General features: G+C 31.5%; 2 protein-coding genes across 21 annotated transcripts in view; one reads left to right on the forward strand and one right to left on the reverse strand.

Moving 5' to 3' along the window:
• The window catches only part of LOC115952271 (putative disease resistance protein RGA4), a 54571-nt gene that overhangs the window by 7955 nt on the left and 24031 nt on the right, over positions 1–22585 (forward strand). The window contains exons 3-12 of one of the 20 annotated variants that reach the window (XR_004083311.1): positions 443–498; positions 2330–2558; positions 4113–4189; positions 4346–4411; positions 4516–4581; positions 4767–4891; positions 5008–5102; positions 6115–6177; positions 6269–6344; positions 6516–6997. The exons of 2 other annotated variants lie outside the window; for them this stretch is intronic. The gene's annotated coding sequence lies outside the window, so the exon portion shown is untranslated. 17 more of the 20 variants (XR_004083317.1, XR_004083308.1, XR_004083313.1 and 14 more) reach the window with 17 other exon arrangements.
• LOC115952275 (MRN complex-interacting protein-like) lies at positions 1296–2143 on the reverse strand. The gene has a single exon (XM_031069371.1). It carries the CDS (start codon positions 2066–2068, stop codon positions 1544–1546), a length of 525 nt encoding a protein of 174 aa, XP_030925231.1. The 5' UTR covers positions 2069–2143; the 3' UTR covers positions 1296–1543.

Raw genomic sequence — 22585 nt, forward strand, 5'->3', positions numbered from 1 at the left:
TCCCAAATTCAAATTCAACTACTGCTTTTTTTAGGGTTTTTATATTTTCAACAACTTCTAAAACTATTCAACTGCATTCTTTTCAATCTTTTTTTCGTTTTCTTGTCTATAAACTGTTAATTGAACAAGAAAAATTAGGATAATGTAATCCATCCCTTTTAAAAAAAAATATATTTCTTTTAATTCTAATAATTTATATCTTTGTACCTAAGAGAATGTTGATAATATGATGTGTGTATGGTTGCTTCTTAATTATTGCAGAGTCTGAGTTAGAATCAGAGTTATTCTTAATTAGTTGCTTCTTAACTATGGTTTGTTCACATAGTTATTTGAACAAGGAAAATTAGGATAACGTAATCCATCTCTTTTTTCTTTCTTTCTTTTAATTCTAATGATTCATATCTTTGTACCTAAGTGCATGGTTGCTTCTTAATTGTTGCAGAATCTGATTTAGAATTGGAGTTGGTTTGTTCACTTCCAGAGGGGGAATTTTTTCAGGTATTTCGTTGGTTCACTCTCCCCCTTTTTTTTTTTGGTCATTTGAACTATTGATCTATAAAAAATAACTAGTGGTTTAATTACTGTTTTTGATGGGATAATCGCTGAATGAATTCTCTCTTTTCTCAGATTTTTTTATTATTTTTTTTATTTTTTTATTTTGGAGACATCGTTTTAGTCAAAAGCAGAACAAAGATTGAGGTCTACCGATGTAGACATTCACAAATCTAGAGATAATATTTATCTAAGTTGTGCATTTGAACAAAACCGTTGGTGCTTTCAATTTTCTGTCTTCTTAATCTGTTTTTATATGTTAGATTTCTAATTGCCCGAGCATCACACAATCATAACTTTTTTCATTTCCTAGTGATTTTTGGCTCTTCCTCTACCTCCTACAGCCCCTTACAGCCTTTCTTTAATCTCCAAGTATTTCAAAATGAAAAATCCTACACTTAAAAAAAAAAAAAACTTCAATGCATAGTTGTCCTGCAACCTGCCAGAAATGAAAAAGTTCTAATTTTTCAATGCATAGTTGCATGTATGTTATTTTTTGGTTCTTGTGCTAAAACAAACGATTCATAACACTTCCATCATGTGTGTAAATAATACTGTGTATCCAAGTACTAGAGAAGGGTCAAATCTGTTTAGTTGTGTACAATTCATTGTTAGATTGGATTGATTTTTTTTATTATATATATTACTGCCAATAAAAATTACTAATTAAATTTTTTATTACTTGAATACTAAGACTTGAAGATCCCTCATTTTGCTTACTTTCCCCCCTTTTTTTGAATAATAGGTTGTTAATTACAGAGCTACACTCAAGTTTAAGAACTTTTGGATTTTCAAGTGCTTGTTATTTTGTCACTTTCTCTGCCTCCTGAAGCCATAGTCCTTGCTGCATTTGGTTGTGAAGTCCCTGTAAACTTGAGGCTGCAGAATATCTTTTTTTTATTTTTATTTAATCAGTGGTGTCCAAACAAACATGAGTAGGAGAGAATCTTTTCTTCAATATTTTTTTGGTTGTATTTAGCATATAAATGAATCACATCACCAAAAAAAAAAAAAAAAAAAAAAAGGAAGAGAAGAGAGAATTACTTGGGGAGATGACATTTTTGGCGGTGGAATTTCTGTTGGAGAAAACTGGCTTGTAAAGGTCTGCATTGGCATTGAGTTTTTGTTTCTTGAACAAATCCTCTGGCAACTCTGTCACAATCTTAGGCTCAAAATCACTTTCTTCCTCAACCTGCTGCTCTTCCACTGCCACAGGATCAAGGAATTGACTCCAATCGCTTCGTCTCTTGTTATTATGAACGGGAGCGTCGTGGACAATATCCTCTTCTTCTTCTTCTTCTTGGAATTGTGGAAGTGGAAGTGGGGGTGGTTCGGTAATGGCGCTGGACATGTTGAAGGACTGGATGAAGCTGCGGAGGTCCTTGGCGACGAATCCCTGCGCGAACACTTTGCAAACAGACTGCATTTGGTTGCACACCACGCACCTCCACTTGCTGATTTTCTTCTTCTTCTTCTGTTGCTGCTGCTTCACCTGAGACAAAATCTCAACTTCCATCAAATCACAATCAAATGAGATAGAGTCTAGCTGGTTTATTTAGTCTAGTGTGTCTGGACATGCACAAATCTAATGGTAAATTATCTAACAGATTTCAGAATACCCGTTTTTTTTACTTCCTTATGTATTGTTCTATGGTGGGTTATTAATGCTCAAAGCAGCATCCAAACTTAGGAACTTTTCATTTTCTTTGAGGTTGGTGTTTTGTCTACTTGTCTACCTCCTAAAGCCCCCTTGGTTCTTTTAATTTTTGTAGTGCAGACCCTGTTTGAATATTGGGCAACATTGCGCATGTTCTTTTCATTAATCAATGCAAAGAAGAGGAGACCAACATGCAGGGCCCCCACACTAGTAGGGGGGATAGTGGACGTGGAACTTTTAAGCCATTGAGAGGTAGAACGAGTAAGGATGGTTGAGACATGATTGGTAAGAGAAGCAGTTTGATTAAATATCCCAAAGATGGAGTAATTCACTGCAAAGAAATGCAGAGGTAAGGAGTAATTCTAGCCTTTGAACTATTCTTAACTTAGGAATCAATATGAAAATTTTTCTTGTAGATCATTTAGAATGGTGAATTAAATACATTGCCACACATTTGATAAATTAATGGTTTAATTGGCCGGTTCTATATGTTTTTGGGGTTTTTAAATATTTTAGGGTTATTATCTAGTACTAATCTCACCAAGGGAGAGGTAGCTTGATACAGCCCTACTAGTAGGACTTGCCCTGAAGTATACTCTTTTATGATACTAAAGACATGCGTTTTGTTACAAAAATGAGCGGAAGTTGTTTCTAATTTTTTTATGTACTTTTTTTTTAAAGATGTTGCTGTTTGAATATTTAGAGATCCATACCGTGTGTGCAGTTACGCATTTTAGACTAGTTCTGTATGTCAACCTTTTTTGTGAACTGAATGCTAAAATTAAGGACCACTAAATAATTAATCAATTCAAAGGAAGGGCACTAGTGCCATGAGATTAACATCTTTTTGCTGAAGAAATATACATATGATTCTGTAGTATACTAATTAAGCTGCACCCTTCACAAATTATCAAATGTAATTTTGTTCCTTTTTTTCCCCTCTCTTTATTTATCTCTTTAAAGGCCTTTTTAAAAAAAAATTTGTAATGAAATTCTAACTACGTGATTTCATTTGTAGAATGAATTGCGATACTAAACTATAGGGCTCAAGTATTGATACTATTCATCATATGCATACTAAAATCCTTTACCAAGGCAGTGATATATATTCCATTTCATGACTAGATTGCACTCTCTTCTATTGTACTTTTATTCTGCATCTGATATCTCCATGTCCTTTTATTTTCTTCTTTTCTACAGAATTGTATCTTATACTTAGTTGACAGGTGTTTGCATTTCGTTTCCTTATTATGCAATATATAGACCAAATGATGCCTGGCACTTCTTGACCTTGAGTTACAATTGTTCAAGGGGGTGAATCCTGAATAAAATGCTCAGGGAATTGGCATGGAGCTATTATCCATGTTAGCTATCCTTAATATTTTACTGGAAAACGGTCACTAATTTTCACCTTGTATGTAGTCCTTGAGAAGATTTCACAGAATAACTCCTTTTTTTTTTTTCTCAATTTTATTTTCTATAGCTTAGAGTGCATCAAAAGCACCAGTATGCTTTAGAGTTTAAAGTCGCAAAATTCTAGGGATAATTTAACTTTATGCTTCATTCAATTGGCAAGAAAGATCAAGAACAGAAACAATCATGTGGAAATTTAATTATTTAGCACAAATCATGTGGAAATTTTGTATTTCTAAAATGTGTGATGAATACTTTGCCCATTTTTCTTTCTCAAATAATGGATCAAAAGATTGCTGTTGCCCCAAATATTCTAACCAGGTCCAGAAGGATCTCACCCCATTAGCTGCATAGGTTCTTAAATCCTTCGACCTCTACCTCATATATTTATTGAACCACATCTTGATCAGTTGTGCTCTCTTTAAGTTGTTCTCTTTCAAGAGCACTATTTTATTGAATTTCTAAATTATTTGTTTTTGTATATAAACAGAGGGGGGTGGCATTGAAACCAAAAGGATTTTCAAAGATGGTTCTACAAAAATCAAGCATCAACTTTCAATAGATTGAGTAATAGGCGTCTCACTTTCTTAATTTAGTTTCATATTTATGATAATTTTTGTAATAAACAGTTTTGTCTTCTCAAAACTTTTCTTGCAAAATTATTTTTGTAACAATAATATTTTTTAACAGGTGAATTCTTAATTTTTTTATTGTTTTTAACAGGTGAATTCTTAATTTTGTTGTTTTCTCTTTTTGTGCTGTCTGGAGCTCATTGTTGTGTACAAGCAGGTGACTAATCCCATTTAATCTTACATTTAAAAGAATGAGTGTGGAACACAATCTGCAAAAAGTCTTAAAAGTTATATATTTGTTTTTCGGTTGTCAATTTCAAGTGCAGGGCAAATTCATGCTTGCTTTGTTGATGGCTTTTGAGACTTCCACAACAAAGGACCTCTTTGGTAAGTGCTGTTATCTCTACATTAGCATCATTTTGCTCATCCTTGAAGTTGTCTTTCAATTCTTCTTAAGGTTGATTAGGATGGTACAATATTCCAAGCCATGGGCAATTGCGTATATGAGAGTCACAAACACTTACATTAACCTGAAACTTTTATACACATGCAATGGATTCCCTTTTGTGCAGATGCTAGGGTGGATGGAGGTCACTGTGTCGTATTTGAAGTAGGTGTGAAGTGTGAAGATGATCCATATATGTGTATTCTAGAGAAAAGGGAAAGGGAGCATTTTTCATAAGGGACTAGAATTAGGGTGAGAAAGATTATGTCCCTCGATGACTTCCATTTAGATGAAATTCCTTGTTTTCTTACCTAAATTTTCCTATTAATTTTTGTTCTTATTGGACAATCTTGGGATCTACCTCATAGGTGATAAAGCCGCTTGGTGAAGTTGTTTGTCATGGAAGATATGGCAACTAGAGCTTTGTCGAACCATATGCTCTTTACAAGCAAGTTTTCAGAAGGTATGTGAACACGCATTTGGGTTAAAATAAAAGCTGGTATGGTACTTTCATATTCCTCACAACAATTGAAATTAAATTCAACTGTAAGAAACAGAACTCTGGAAGAGCTGAACTTCCCTCCCCAGCCCCCTGCTGGTGGGGGTTTTGTTTTTCATAATTCTTATGTTCTAGGGTCATATGAATTTTTCCCTGTATTTAGTCGGGATGTTATGCCCTTCCTAGATTTTAGATTCTTACCACTTGAAGTATGAGTGAATGCCTTCAAAATTTCTGAAGGGTAGGTTGTCCATTGTCTCATAAATGGTTTTAATTGCTTGACTGAAGGTCAACTTTGTGTACAGTTTTCGCAATTTTTTTTTTTTTTACATTTTTTTTTTGGCCCTAGACCTTGATATTCACAAATTTTACACATTTTAAATCTTGATATAATCCATGATAATTATTCTGGTAAAGTTCTTCTTGCTACCGCTAGCTAGGCTTGTAGTATTTTTAAATCACAGGTACTTTGTCTTTAGTGCAAAATTTTCTCTTTTTTAATATTTATTTTCAGATTCAAGTAGTTATGTTTCACACTTCCTTGAAGAAGGCAGGAAAAAAAAATTCATAAGTGCAATGCTGAAATGTGTATTTCTGCTTAACTACAATATCTATTGAGAAGAGGGAAAACACCATAATGCAATTTCGTCCTTTTACTTTCATCTCTATCTACTCTACTACTCCCTTTGTTATATGATTGTGTTTAATAGTTCACTTCTTTTCCCTTCTCACTCCTGACCTTACTCATGAACTTTCCATTATTTTGGCTTAAGCAAGAGTTTTATCCTCTGCATATATGTTTACTGGAGTTGTTCACTTATTAGAGTGGTTCTGTTTAACTGCTATTATTCTGGTCAGCATAGCCATAGATTATCTCATGCTTTTCTTATTGATTTATTTCTTTTCTTCCTTGTTGATGACTGCTGCATTATGTTTTGTTGTTAAGATGGTAATAGCTTCTATCCTTGTTTTGCAGCATATTTGCCTTAATTTCTTAAGGTGAGCCATTGTTTTGGGTTAAATATAGAGGCAAATAGAGGTAAGCTGTAAGATTTTTTAGAAAAATGATAAAAGTATATGGAAATTGGTCAATACATAACTTGATATTTTAGCTATTGTTTCCTCTACAGATGACAGTTCCTCTAAGAATGCAACCTGTCTCATAACCCCTAATTTGTGAAACTTGAGCCTACATGTTTGTTTGTGGTAAATTTCTACATTCCTTTTTTTATTTTTAAGTATCTGAGATACTTATTAGATTTTTAAAAGTATCTTGTCTCACATTCTGGGGTGAAAAGTTGCTTTCACACATAACCATATGTGTAGTAGATATGTGAAGACACATATTTCTCTATCTCCTTTCTTATTGTTCCTTAGGATGTCAGCCATTATACAGCCGTGTAGTTCCCCATTGAAGGGTTGTCAAACGGTGACTATACAGCACTAAGCAAACAAAGTCTTGAATCTAGCTATCACAATGAATATGTTTAAAGATCACATAATGATGTGGAATGGTCATATTAGTCCCTTTGGAGAAGTATTAGTCACCTTCAACTGTTTTGTTAGAGAAATGAGGACAATTGAGTAGATCTAGTTAGTCCAACCGGAATGCTGAAATTGCAATTCTCAACTTGTTGATTAATATTGCCAAGTAGACGGTCAAGTATATGTATTTCACTTCAAAATTTTTAATTTGGGTGGCCAATTTTGTGTGAGGTTTTGGTGGATCAACTTATTGGGTTCCTCTTGCAATTATAACTTGGGAGCTCTTTGTACTTGTATGTATACCAATTAATGTTTGGAGGTTTTATTTATTTATTTTTCTTATGGGGATGAAAACTTTGGTAAGAAATTCTACATATCTAGAAACTTATTTGAATCTATGATGATCTGTCTTCAAAAAAAAAAAAAAAAATCTATGATGATCTCTCAATGATAACGATGATAATAGATTTGAACTGTTGAGCTGATTAAAACTCATGGATTACCCTTAAATCATAACCTTTTCCTTCTTTTATTTATTTTTTTTGAGGATCACTCATAACTTAAATTTTATATACTATTTGAAAAAGAACCTTATATTTCCTCAGAAAAATTCCTACCATGTTAAAGTTGCAAATAAAATGTGATAGAAAGCGAGAATAACACTTGTTTACTTAAACAACTGAGAAATTCACAGCAAATTAGTATTGTTGGTCTCAGCAAATCACCACTCTTTCCAAGCCCACTCAAAGTGGGTTGGGCCTGTTTTTCAGTCACCCAGGTCCCAGGCTATTCTCAATCTTAAGTAGGGGTGTGCATGGGTCGGGTTGAGGAGATTTTTTGACCCAACCCACCATGGTGGGTCAAAAAAAACCCAACCCAACCCAACCCATCACATAAGTCCAACCCAACCCAACCGAACCCACATGGGTCGGGTTGGGTCGGGTCGAACCCATGGGTTTGAAATTTATTATTATTATTATTATTATTAAATTGAGTAGAAAAAAATTAAAATATTAAAAAAACCTAAAGATTAGTATTAAGGTAACTCCTTAAAGGCAAACAACACTAATGACTAAACAACAATAGTAATTTATTAGGATTTGTGTGAACTAATTGGCTTTTATATAGGATAGGAAGAACTGACTATTTAAAAAAATTTATTAATTATATAATATATTATATATATATATTAAATTAGTATTAGTAGGAGGAATTGAGAAAATACTGCTCTACAACAGTTTTTTTTTAAATTATTAAATATATAATATATATTTAAAATATATATATATAAAAGTTCCCTACAATTGATTTTAAAAAAAATTATTAAATATAAAAATATATTTTAAATATATATTATATATGGGTGGATCGGGTTGGGTTTGGTGGGTTTGTAATTTTATGACCCAGACCCAACCCAACCCGCCATAAAATTTTTTTTTGTAACCCAACCCAACCCACCAAGCCTTAAAAACCGACCCAACCTGGTGGGTCAGGTCGGATTGGATCGGATTTGGCGGGTCGGTAGGTTTTCTGCACACCCCTAATCTTAAGTTCATCAAACAAAGGCTCTTTTCGTTAGTCACCGTGATCTTGCCATAACGGTAGGCTTCAACCATACACATTCTCTCTTTAACTGTGGAAATTTTGGCGGTAAATGAGAGAGCCAAAAAGTAAAAGAAAACCTAAGCTTCAAAGCTTCATGACGTATCAAATCTCGATTGGGTAATTCGTGCATGTATGTGTATTGGCCATGATGATGATACGCATCCCCATGTAAAGCTGAGATTACATTGATTGTAAGGAAAAGCTCATTTGAACATCACATTGAAGTAGAAAAGCACTGATGAGCAGTTTTGATAATTTGAAAAGCAGGAAATCACGTAATAGTGAGAAAAAAACTCACATTGAAGATTGAAGCAGATGAGTAATTTGAAGGTGCTACTTAAATCGAGCATCGACCATATTTTGATAAAAAAGAAAAAATCGGACATGATTTTAATTTTATTCGTGGACATGTTATTATATCTAAAAAAGAAAGTATTTGAAACCAAATCTAAATCCATGTAGATTTATAGATTCCAATTTTGCCATGGACACAATTTTTTCTACAACTTGTTGAAGTAGAAGGTTGTGATTGGTGGATAATTATTTTTACATAGACTCGTTACTAGTATTACTTTTGTTTTCACCACTCACATTGTGTCACTTCATTGAGTTGTGGAAAAAGTTGTGTTACTAAACTTATTAGTTAGATTTAATTAGATTCATATTAAATTAAAAAAAATAAAAAATTCATATTATATTAAACACTAAAATCCAACCTATCAAAAAAAAAAAAAAAAACACTAAAATCCAAAATAATTAGATGAAAATGTCAAAATGATACTAGATCTATACTATTACAAAGAAAGTAGGTTTTAGTGGTCTCAATTCTCAAACCCTTTGTTGTATGAAAGAAATTGTTATTAAATAGTCGAAAACAAAATAATATCAAGTACAAAAAAAATGATAAAATTTAATACAGAGAATATGATGTTAATGGGTATGCATTTGGCATTATAGGAAGAAGTCCCTAATATCTATGTCCAATATTATCTTATTCAGTCAAATTCGTCACTTAATAATTAAAATTAAAGTATATAATTTTTTTAAATATATAAATTGATAGCTACAACAATAAAGGGAGGGGGAATTCTAACTTTGATTCCTCTTACAAAGACGAGCATAGTATCACTGACAACTGTTAGTTGTCTGGTATATGATATTTTGAAAAGATCTTTTTCTTTTCAATATTTAGTTTTATAATTAATAATCATATCATTTTTAAGTTTTTATTTTCGGTAAAAAAAAAATACCATTTTAAAGTTGCATACAAAAGAGGGATGGAAAGGATATATATTTGAGTGTAGTCATAAGACTCTTTTTTACTCATTGGTAGTGGTGGCATGTGCAAATCATGTGCTACTTTCTTTGATTGCAAAAATAAAAAATAAAAATAAAAAAAAGAAAAGAAGAAGAAAGATCTTCCATTTAAATCATCATGACTTATTACAACGCTTACGAATAAAAATAAATGTCAAAGGTAGCTAATCCCATTCATATAAAATTATGATTATAACCCAGAGGGTTGGCCAAGTTGGTTGGGCTCTTGGTCTCAAAGTGCTTGTACTGGGCTCGACTAGGTGTGCTCCCTAGTTCGAGTCCTACTACCTGCACTTTGAAAAGAATTCCTGGGCCAGTGTTTTACACCTTTGTGGGCCCACCCGACACGAATAGTGATTAGTCTCTAATTGAAAAACTTGAGGAAATACTGTGGGAAACCAAAAAAAAAAAAAAAAAAAGATTATAATTGAAAACTTAAACAATCTACAAAATCAACAAATGAATAATAAAAACTCCTCCAATCACTGTTTATCTATGTAACTAAGATTGATTCTTAGAACATGTATATGACTTAAAGATACAATCTATTGTTCAAAAACTCCCAAGAGTGAATACAAAAGTCGTAATTTTCCTGCCGGGGTAGCCAAGTTTTGCCAAGACATTAACACAAAGGTTGAATTTCTATAATGAATGATGTCAATCACTTCAAATGAGGCTCTTCATCAAATATCTACAACCATCTACAATGAAGTTTATTTATTTATTGATACTTGCTTAAATTATTACATTTTATGCCTACTTTGTATTTTTGGCATAGTTTTTAACAAAATCCCTTTTCACGAAAGCCCTATTAATGACAATACACACTCACACACACAAAAAAAAAAAAAAACAATTTTCTTAAGTCTCAATAATGTGACAACTGATTACTTGGTTCTAGTCCGCCATTTTCTTTCTTATCCTACCCAAGGAAGATGACTTATGGCCTATGTAAAACCGATATAAAAAAATTAGAGTGAAGTACCAACAGATGGAGTGTTTATGAATAGGAGCGCAACTTTTGTTAAGGGCGATGGTAAGCTCTGTGGGGGCATACTTAAGTTTCAACTTCCTAAATGCAAAAATGAAAAATTCAAGAAGAGGAAGTTTCCCATTTAAGTTTCCAATTGCTCCATTGTAACATTAAAGGCGACAGGCAAAAGAACCACACAAAGTATTGGACCATAATTACCTATAAAAGGCATTAATTAAAGGCATCAGGCAGCAGGAACACCCCTCTTCTAATTTGAAGTGTTTTCTATTTATTTCTTTTTTTCTTTTAATTAATTTTCTATAGGTATTTTTTTAATTTATATCATAACTAATAGACTATTTTATTTTATGTCACATTTAAAAAGGAAAATAAAATATTTTCTATTTTATCACTATTTTTAGAGAGATTCCAAACCGATAAGATGAAAACAAAGGTTGGAAAAAGAATAAACATGCACAAGTTTTAATTGAAAGAAGGGGGGGCCGCCCCCAGGGGGGGGGGGACATTATTATCTAAAACACCTAAATTAATAAAAACCAGTAACAATATTTAACTTCAATCTTGAAAGATCTCTCTTATTCTACATCTTTTTGGGGTAAGAATGTGTGAGACAACTTGCTCCATAGAATTGCTGGAAAATATAAACAGTTTGTTATTGAGAAAACATAATAAGTAATAAATAATGAAGGAAACGCATGAATTTTTTTTATGTAATTAACCATCGGAGTTTATTCTATGTATGAAACATATATATATGTGTGTGTGTGTAGCATTTGACTTATAAGCCATCAGCATGAAGAATATTATTTATCTTTTTTTAAAAAGTGATTGAAATCAAATCTAAATCATATAAATGTGTATATTCCAACTTTGCGATGGATACAACTTTTTCCTCAACTCTTTCTACAGTTTATTGAAGTTGTAGATTGCAAGTATCAATTTTATTTCCATTATTTACAATCCACCACTTCAACAAATTGTGAAAAAGTTTTGTAACTGAATTTATTAGTTAGGCACTAATATTCAAAATATTTTGTCGAAAAGATAAAATTTAAAATAGAGAATGTAGTGTTAGTGGGTGTATATGCATTTGGCATCATTGGAAGAAGTTTTAATAGCTATGTCCATTATTATATTATGTAAAAATAAAATAGAATTTAACTCAAATTCTTCATGTATGATTTAAATTTTAAAGTATATAATTTACCTTTTATTATTATTATTATAATTTTATAGTCATAACAATAGGTGAGGGAAAATTTGAACCTTGATTTCTCTTAGAACGCGTAACTCAATAATAATACTCTAGTCAAGATAAATAATAATTTGAAAATATCATTAATTTTTTAATTATCTATTTTATAATTAATAATCATATCAAGTTGAAGTTACTTAAAAAAAAAAAAAAAAAAATCCTCAAATAGCGGTTGGGTCACAGCAAGAACAAAATGACACCAAAGTTACCAAACCCATTGGGCCCCACTGCTTTACACACAATAGTGGAGTGGGCCTGCTCTATTTCAGCACCCTCACCAGGCCTTCTTCAACTTCAAGCCCAAACCCTAAAAAATACAAGAGGTCTTCCGTTAGTCACCATTTCTCTCCGTAACGGAGATAATTTTGTTGGTAAAATTCATGACGTGTCAGATCCCCATTGGGTAATTCAGTCTGTGTGATTTTCCCGCCCAAGCATACCCAATAGAAGGGAGAGAAAATAAGAAAGGAAAAAAAAAAAAAAAAAAACTGAACTGTACCTCTAGTTGCTTTTAGAAAAATTTTCAAATTTGATTTATTAGGTTTGATTTTTCCGGGTTCTTTTTTGTGTTCTCAAAATCCTGAATTTGGTGCATCATTCTTTTATCTCTTTGTTGTTTTTATAATTCATTGTTATGTTTGAAGAAAAAAAAAGAAGAAGCAGAATTTTGATGAGAACAATTTTAGAAAACCAAACACCTTCTACATCACATTGAAAGGAAAATTTATTTGATTTTACTGAACTATTATTTTTCTTGAATTGAAACTATATATGTGACAATCTTTTCAACTGAATTGCACTTTTCCTAGTAATTTGAGATGGACCAAACTTTCAAAACAAAATTGAAAACAGATCAATGTACTTTGTAATTTAGCTTAAATATTTTTGTATTTCTAATTTACTAAATCCATAAATAAAATACAACTGGCTAACCTATTTTCAGGACAGGCACATGTCCATCAAGGTATTTCGCATTAATAAAAAAACAAATAACCTAATACAAAATTGTAACTTGATATTTCTCCATTAAATTATTTAAATCACCTAAATTAATATATATATATATATGTATAAACCAGTAACAATATTTAACTTGAATCTTGAAAGACGTTCCTTATTCCTCATCTTTTTGGTGGGTGTGTGTGTGCGCATGCGGGGGACAACTTGTTCCATGAAATTGCTGGGCGGCTATAAAAAATAAAAATGGAAAGAAAGGAGAGAATTGGCAAGATTCTTTTTCCTTTTATTTATTTATTTAATTTTTTTAAGGCTCTTTCATTTCATTTCTTTAATGTACTTAAGAACAATATAGCATTTGTAATTTTTAACAAACATTGTTTAGTGGGCAAAGCAGCGCATTGTTAGCTGGCTCTGTGGGCTGTGGGCATGGCAACTAGTCCCAATTATCTTGTCTAAACAAAATGTGATGTTGATTGAGCAACTAGTCCCGATTCCCACCTTCCCTGCATTGCATATGAATGTGAATATCATTTAGTTTAATTTTGAATGCATGTGAGTATCGACAGAGTTGACTTCGTAACAAAATATTATGTCAACAGAGTGGAAACAGTGTATGTTCACATAATGTTTGTTCATTGTATATGATTTTAGTTTTCATCAACCAAGTAATACATTGTGCACAGGATTTGCTTTAACCTACACAACAGGTTTGCTTTTACCCTTTTGAATACCCTCCTACCAAAAGTTATCCTTCTTTCTCATTATCAAACTTAAAATTTCAGCATTATTTATTTCCATTCATTACTTAGCCACAAGAAATAAACCATAGAACATAGAATAGATTCTTTTTTTGCTGAATGTAGAATAGATTCGGTTCACATTTAAATTGAACTTGAAATAAAATCATATCTATTTATGGTGCGTTTGGATGACATGATTTGGACATTTGAATTTGGATTTGAGTGATTAAAATCTAAATAACTTGTTTGGGAAGTTTAAAAAAGGTCAAGAATTTGGATTTGACAAATCCACTAAGGATTTTAAACCTCTAAAATGCTTGGATTTAAAATAACTCCTAAAATCAATAGATTTGAAATCCCTTGATTTCAAATCTAGTAATTTAAAATCCAAATCCAAATTCAAATCCAACTTCCCAAATGCAACCTTAATTTGAACCATTTTTATTTGATATCCAGCTTTTCTAGACTCTAATTGGAAGCAGTTTTGATTAAGTATGTTTAAAATTATATTGAAACTTGTTTTAATACTATATAATTATATATACACATATTAAAGCGTACCTAATCAATATATAAAGTCAATGTTGTATTCAGCAAAAAAAGAAAAGAAAAGAAGAAATCAATGTTGTATTTAGCTGACCTGGTGGTGCTGTATTTGTATGGGGGTTATCCTATACTCCTATTTGGGTTGAGTCATTGAAAAAAAAATACTTTGAACAATACAATAAAATTATATAATAATAACAAACTAATAATTTGAAGAACCATAACGTCTTAAATAGTGGCATAAATTAGTAATTGCAGAAGCAAGAAAAAAGAAAAATGCACACCCACATGTTTAAACGGAAATTCTAAATTTATATTCCCTCCTTGGTGCTAGTAGTCACCATTAACAGTTACAAGGAAAGTGGTCTACAATATAAATATTGATGTGGCGGTTCCAAGCTGGACATAACAACAACTGCCTTTTATCATTTTCACTCCTCAACAAACCCACATTTGTGAAAGAAAAAGAAAAAAATGGCAGAAGAAGCTTTGTTCGACCTTGCAGGAAAAGTCTTATTTCTATAACGTGCTTTTCTATATAGCACGCTTTTTAAATATAAGAAAATTACTAACATAATAATGTTTTAGGTGAAACTCTCTATATCAGTTATCAAAGCTTAATAACTTTAAAATTACAGATTTGATTAAAATCCTATTACTAGTTTTTTTTTTTAAAATAAAAATAAAAGTAGTTTGCTTCTTTATTTATCTATTTTATAGCATTTTGATATAGACGGAGATAGAACTTTAGATTTCTAGTTTCAAACATTTTTCTTATTTACTTAAAACTATTTTAATTATGTAATTTTTTTTTTTTTAATAATAAAGTTGGGTTTTATATGCTATGTTTGTGATGTGTTATACACAACATGCTTTTATAATGCAACATATATAAATACATTAAAATTATGTATAAAAAAAAATTTAAATTGCTAACACCTTTGTTCTAAATGAGAGTCTATTACAAGTTTGAAAGTGAAACTCGATAATATATGTGCTTTTTTTCCAACTTAATTTTAAAATTATCTAATCATATATATAATTATCTAACACCTTTGTTTGTTTTTTTTTTTTTTTTCTTTCTTTTAGTCATTTAGCTTTTGTTTGTTTTTAAAATTATCTAATCATATACATCATTGTCTAACACCTTTGTTTTATTTATTTTTCTTTATTTTAGTCTTTTTTTTTTTAAACATAATCCTTCCGTCCACTTTCGCTATGTGGATTGCTGTTAAGATTGTGTCTGAGATTTGCTTTAATTTTTTTTTTTTTTCCTTTTGTCTTAGCCTTTTTTATACAAATATTCTAATTTTTAGCTTAACCAAAAATAAAAAAATAAAAAATAAAAAGCTCGAAGGATAAGTTTCTTGATGGCTTTGTTCTAGGGGCATATATATAAATATCATATACTATATAATAAAAGTTGGGCTTAGAAGCCGTAGTTACGCCAAGTGGCTTCACCAAATTGTAGAATTTTCTTTTAAATTTTTCTTAAAAATAGATATAATTTTTCTTCTCCTATAATTTCTAAGTTGATAAAAATCATAATTTTTTTTAAAAACCAGCAGCACAATACACGTTTATATGATTTTAATTTCTACTATAATTTCTAAGTCGATAAAAATCATAATTTGATTAAAATCTAAATTCTATTTTATAAAAAAATCTTAATTAAAAGAAAATAGCAACATAGTACACGTTAAATTTGAAAAAATAATCTTAATTTAAACAAAAAAAACCAACAACATAGTACATGTTTCTATGATATAAAAAAAAAAAAAAAAAACAGATATAACTACACTTAAAAAGGAAATAGCAAAAAAAAAAAAACATATAATAATAATACTGTGGGGACACGATTCGTGGCGGACCGTAACAGTGTTGGGTTCGCACGTAAGGAGGCCCCAACAATATCACTTGTAGAGCGTGGGTTTGAAAGGCTAGGCCTTGATCGACGAGCGGTGGGTTTTTCGTGGTAGTCGCGCGGGTCTAGGTTACCTTCACCCATGGAGTCTTTCTCCTGGAGGTGGGCTGGGAGGCTCTCGTTTCTGGCCATTTTTCCCAGCCCCCTCTTTAGGTTACTGATTTTTCTTTTTATATTCGCCAGTGTTCACTGTCCTTCGTCCACGTATAGGGTCAACATTTCCCAGGTTGATATTTGTCCCATCAGCCTATATTCAAAGTCGTTTAGGGTGTTTATAAAGGTCAAAGAATGCGGCTCTGTCAGGTTCAGAGCATTGAATGGCAGTAAAGGCAGCTTTTCCTGGGTGTTTTAGATCTTTCTTCTAAGTTCCGATCCTATACCGTTTTTACCCTTCCCTTTGGGGGTACTGTGGGTCTGCCGAGGACTGAACTACCCTCGGCGGTACCCAAAGGCTATTTTGTTGAACTTGGGTCATAATCCTCCTCGGCTTGGGCCTTTGAATTCTCCCTGGGTAGATGGGCCTGGCCCGTAAATCGTTTGCACCCCACAAATACTACACGTAAAAAGAACCATAATTTTTATAAAAATAAAAAAACCAACAACATAGTACACATTTATATGATTTTAACTTCTCCTATAATTTCTAAGTTGATAAAAATCATAATTTGATTACAATCCAAATTCTATCATAATTTGATTACAATCCAAATTCTTCATCTAATCCTTTATAAAAAAATTCTTAATTAAAAAAATATAAAATCTAAGTTGATAAAAATCATAATTTAATTACAATCCAAATTTTATCTTTATTTGATTTCAATCTAAATTCTTTATCTAATCCTTTATAAAATAAAAAAAATTAAAAAAAATTTACTTAAAAAAACCTACAACATGGCACACGTTTGAGTTGAAAAAAAAAATCTTATCCAAAAAGAAAAGAAAAGAAAAGTTGAAAAACAAATCTTAATTATAAAAATTAAAAAAAAAAAAAACAGCAACATAGAGTAGTTTTTATGATTTAAAACAAAAAATCGATATAGCTACACTTAAAAAGAAAACAGCCAATAAAAAAAACATATAATAATACACGTAAAAAGAAAATAGCTCTACCAATTAAGTTAATTTGAATCCAAGAGAAATTGAGTTGAACTAAAACTCTACTAAACCTACTCCACTCTACTATTTAAGAATGCTAAAATCAATACATAAAAAAATCAAAATTAATAAAGTGAAGAACTACTATGTAGGGACACGATTCGCGACGAACCGTAACAGTATTGGGTTCGCGCGTAAAAAGGCCCGAACAATGTAATTTGTAGAGCGTGGGTGTTAAGAACTAGGTCAACTTAATGGCTAGAAGGTACCCTCTTGGTTTTGTGTTCCTTTCTCCCCTTTTTTATCAGTTCTTCTTCTTTTCTCCCTGTATGTCTTTTCTTTTCTCTTTTTTTATCTCTCGATCCCTTTTTCAGGTTCTTCTTTCAGTTTATATACCGCCTCATTCGTTCCATCCACACCATACACGTGTAGGTTGGGTTCCGGGGATTTCTCTCTGTCCCATCTAGCACCTCCTAGAACTTCCCCTGGGCAGCTGTAAGGCTGTCCCATTACTGTTCAGGTATCACCTCCACATTAATGCGGCCAGAGAGTTGGTTGGGAGGTCATTAATGTGGAGGCAGCTGTAGTTATAGATATTTGTTTACCTTATCTCTTTCATTCCCGGCCGGTTGTTCTGTCTCTGGTGGTAACTTAGTTCTGAGATCTGAATACAACAAGACCGAGTCCCGATTCTCCTCAGACGCGTACCGCCGAGGATCATGGCGTCCTCGGACGGATGCAGAACTCAACCTTGTGATACTGACCACTACTCCCTTCGGTAATTACCTTATGACCTAACTTGGCTTTCTAGGACGGATATGCACCCCCAGATGGGCCACGGGCCCAACAAGCCTGAATTGAATGGGCCTATTGATCGAGCGGCCCCCACATACTAAATGAAGGATTTGGCTTCTTCAATGAGAATAGCTATCTTCTTTTTACTTTTTACTTTTTGCATTTTTCTATTAATGTAGTTCAATTATTGCTTAAATTCTATGCTTTTTTAAAAAATATTATACATAATGCAATTCATCTTAATTATTGATATATTTTTTTGATTTAGTGTTCTTAATTGATTGTGTAGATTATTTCCTCACTTATAGCAATATCAAGATGACTAGATACAAATGACAACATCAAAATAGCTAGACATGGGTAATTTATATGTAAACTTTTACACATTTACATTGCAATACAATTTTTCTTTTTTCTTTATGTACTTTCATTTATCTATTTTTAAAATTATTTTGATTGTGATACTCTAGAAGGTCTAGATACTTATATTTTTTTTGTAATTTATGGAATATTTGTTTCGGTCAAAATATTATCACTGAATCTATTTGGGATAGAGCTCATCTAGAATATGAAATTATGAGATTTACGTGAGAAGAGCTATCTTCATTTTTTTTTTAATTTCTATTTTTCTATTAAAGTAGTTCAATTATTGCTTAAATTATATGATTTAAAAAAAAATTAGATAATGCAATTTATCTTAATTATTGATACTATTTTTTTATTTGGTGTTCTTAACTGATTATATAGATTATCTCCTCCCTTATGGAAACATTAAAGTGGATATGATTGGTAATTTATAGATAAAATTTTACATTTATATTGTAGTCTAAATACTTAAATTTTTTTGTAATTTATGGATTTTTTTTTGGGGCCATATATGCAAGAAATTTATCTATAATTAGAATGAAAGGTTTTTAAGTGCCACACACATACACACACATAATCAAATTACAATTTTAATACTAAGATCTTTTAGAAATTTAAAACTTGCCATAATTTTTTTAAAATATTTTATAATATCTTTTTTGCAAAAAAAAAAAAAATACTTACATAATATACATTTTCCATGTACTTAATTTTAAAAATATTTTTACCATTTTATTTGTTATTAAATTTGATTATATTATTAGAAAAAATTAATTTATATATAAGTTTTTTTATTAAGCCATGCATCGCACGAGCATAATACTAGTATGTATATATATATATATATATATCATTTATTTATTTATTTAAGCCCAATGTCCTTGGGTTCACCTTTATCCAAATTAGAGCATCCACAGCAATAGAGCAAAAAATATAGCTATTTAGAACCTTCAAAAGTCACTTTATCTATTTTACCTCTTTATACCCGACGGCAATGGAGTTATGTTTTTAGTTATTTGATTAAAATAATACAAATAACTCATTAAAATAATATAAAAACATCCCAGCCAAAAAAAACAAAAAAAAAAAACACCAGTACCGCACAAATATCCACCGCCACCACCACCAACAGTCCATAGTAGGAAAGAAAAAACCACCAACCCAAATCCTTAATCTTTTTCCTCAACCCAGACCAAACAAAATCACCAATCACAAACAAAATCAAAAATCACCGGTCACAAACAAAATCAAAAATCAACACAATACACATCAGTGATGGGGCTTGGGGTGGGTCGGCAATGGGGCTTAGGATGGGTCAGTAGCGTTGTTTTGAGCAAATGCAATGAAGACAAACCGAGATAAAAACGAGATGTTGTTCTAAGCAAATGCAACGAAGACAAATCGGAGAGAAAGAAAAACCCAGAACCTAGATGGGTCGGTGGCGTGGAGGGAGAGAGGAAAAAAAATGAGAAGGAAAAAGGAAGAAATAAAGGAGATCGGCGATGGGGCTTGGGGTGGGTCGGTAGAATAGATCGACAATAAGGGAGCTGGCTAACGAGCTAAGGGATGAGGGAGATGAGGGAGCTAGCTGATGAGCTAGAGAGGAAAAAAAAAAAAATTTAAGGAGGAAGAAAGGAGAGAGAGAGAGAGAGAGAGAGAGAAGAGGAAATGTTTGTTTAATGAGAGAGGGGAGAGAAGTTTAATTTTTTTTTTTTTTAAATAGTTTTAAGCTAGTACGCTATAAAGCTAAAATTTTTAGCTAACTTCCATTATTGTAGAGTCATTTTTGTATTTTTGGTGAAACTAAAATAGCAATATAGCTATTTAGTTTCACTACTACTAGTGCTCTTAGTTGCTACTTACCACTTACTTAATTCTCTGGCCTTCCCATGCCTTTGGTACATTTTAATTTTTGTTTTCTTTGACGAATCCTAATAATAAATTTTTTTTAAAAAAAAAAACTAGTTTTTTGCTTCTTCTTTTTTTTTTTAACACATTTATTATAAAAATTACCAAAAAGCATATCTTTCAATAAACACAATGTAAATAAGTCATCGAAAATAAGCAAAAGTCAAACAAAATTTTTTTTTAAAAAAAAAAACTAGTTTTTTGCTTCTTCTTTTTTTTTTTAACACATTTATTATAAAAATTACCAAAAAGCATATCTTTCAATAAACACAATGTAAATAAGTCATCGAAAATAAGCAAAAGTCAAACACACAAGTATCTAAAACTTATTAGAAAATCATTTTTTTTCAAATTTAAGTAGTTTGGCCTAATGATCTTAGCCCACGAATGAAACCTCTTGACAATTACATCTTTACTATGAGTTATATATTACAATTAACCCAATGTGGGTATTTATAGTTGCCTTAACCATATATTAAATCAATGTTAACAGGCTTAAGGTACAAGTATTATTCCTTACTTGCGACCCAAGGATTGACTAGAATTGGGTGTGGTATTTATGACATCAAATTAAGCTTCTACATTCTCAAGCAAAAGACAAGATTCATAATGAGTAAGAATTTCACCTCAAACACTAAAGTTTTTTTTTTTGAGAAACAAAGCTGGAATTTCATTAAGAAAATCAACCATGATCGGTTAATAATACAGAATAGAGGTGTGGAGGAACATCCTCCATCCACACCTTTAAACCCGCAACATGTCGTGCATGTTTTGCAAGGTTGTGAACAACAGAATTACCAAGTCTACGAATGTGAGCAACAGAATTTCACCTCAAACACTAAAGTTGATTCATCCAACTCTCTATATTAATATATATTTTTTAAAACAAAGTGGAAAGAACATGATATTTTTTTTAATGAATTTAAGAAAGAACATGATATGACATGCGTAATTTTAAAAGTTTGTTGACAAAGGCAGCTAGTTGACACGGCAGCGCATTGTTAGCTTGATTTGTGGGCATGTCAACTAGCCCCGATTATCTTGTCTAAAGAAAATGTAACGTTGATTGAGCAACTACCCACCTTAAGGAATCCCTTTCTGGTGACAACTTACTCCGAGCTTCGTGTAAGGAATCCCTTAAAGTTAGCACTTTGAAACTTGAATAATTGAATCTAAGAGAATAATTGACTTGAATAATTGAAACTTCTTTTTTTTTTTTTTTTTAAGACAAAAGACCGAGCACTTTTATTCGAATAATTGGAAAATCAGCAAGTACAAAACTAGAAATGTCTGGTGGAATATCCAGACTAATAAAGTTGAAGAAAACCTCGCTTTCTAGGCTAAAGCATGAACAACAACATTATTACCCTATCTCCTAGCATGAGAAAAAGCATAAATTCGTAAAGAACTTGTAATAGACACAGCGTCTTCAACAACATGACCAATACAAGAAAGAAAAGAGCCAGCCCCATTAAGGGCTTTGATCGCAAGGACATGCCACGAGAACATGCCTTACACGTACACCTCTTACAATTCAAAAGATAGAGACCCATATCAAGTCGGCCTATTAAATTTTTGGCTAAATCATAAATTATAAATCATAGTATTTTGGTTTTTAATTAGCCAATCCTTTATTTTATTTATTTTATTCATTTAGCTTTTGTTTGTTTCAATTTAGTCCTTCCGTCCACTTTTGTTAGGTGGATTGCTGTTAAGACTTGAGAGTGTGTTTTGGGATTTGCTTTAAAATTCTTTTTTTGGTATTTTCCTTTTGTTTTATTTTTTTTTATTATTTTAAAATAAACTAGCTCTAAGGATAAATTTCTCGATGGCGCTTTTCTGGGGGGCATATATCAATTTATTTGTCTAAGCCTAAGGTCCTGGGGGTTCACCTTTATCCAGACTAGCTGCCACTTACTTCTCTGGGCTTCCTATGCCTTTGGTACATTTTAATTTTTGTTCCCTTTAACGATTCTAATGAAAAACTAGCTTTTGCCCTTTTTTTTTTTTTTTAATAACACATATATCATAATAAAAATCATTGCCACGTCATAAAAAAAAATCACTATTTTGATAGACGCATAAGCAATAAAATTTAACAGAAGTTGATCGAAGGACCAATAAAGACCATTTTTTAAACTTCAAGGACTAATAGCACTCATTTGAAACTTTAGGGACTAATAATGTATCTTCACCTATTTATAACATCAAATTAGGTCTGTTTAGATACTGTTTATTGCTGAAAACTGAAAATATTGTAACAAAATAATTTTTAAATATGTGAATAGTACCGTGAGACTCACTTTTAATGAAAATTTTACTGAATTTCGTACTTATAAGTCTCGTAAACAGTGCACGGAATCCACTGTTTAAAACGCAAACACACAGAAAAACGTTTTCAGGCTATCCAAACTAACACCGAAGCTTCTACATTCTCAAGCAAAGGACAAGATTCAT

Source organism: Quercus lobata, chromosome 7 (genome assembly GCF_001633185.2).
Source record: "Quercus lobata isolate SW786 chromosome 7, ValleyOak3.0 Primary Assembly, whole genome shotgun sequence".
NCBI lineage: Eukaryota > Viridiplantae > Streptophyta > Magnoliopsida > Fagales > Fagaceae > Quercus > Quercus lobata.

Excerpts from the sequence above, each read along its gene's own strand:
- LOC115952275 (XM_031069371.1), bottom strand. The coding sequence starts at position 2,068 with ATGGAAGTTGAGATTTTGTCTCAGGTGAAGCAGCAGCAACAGAAGAAG.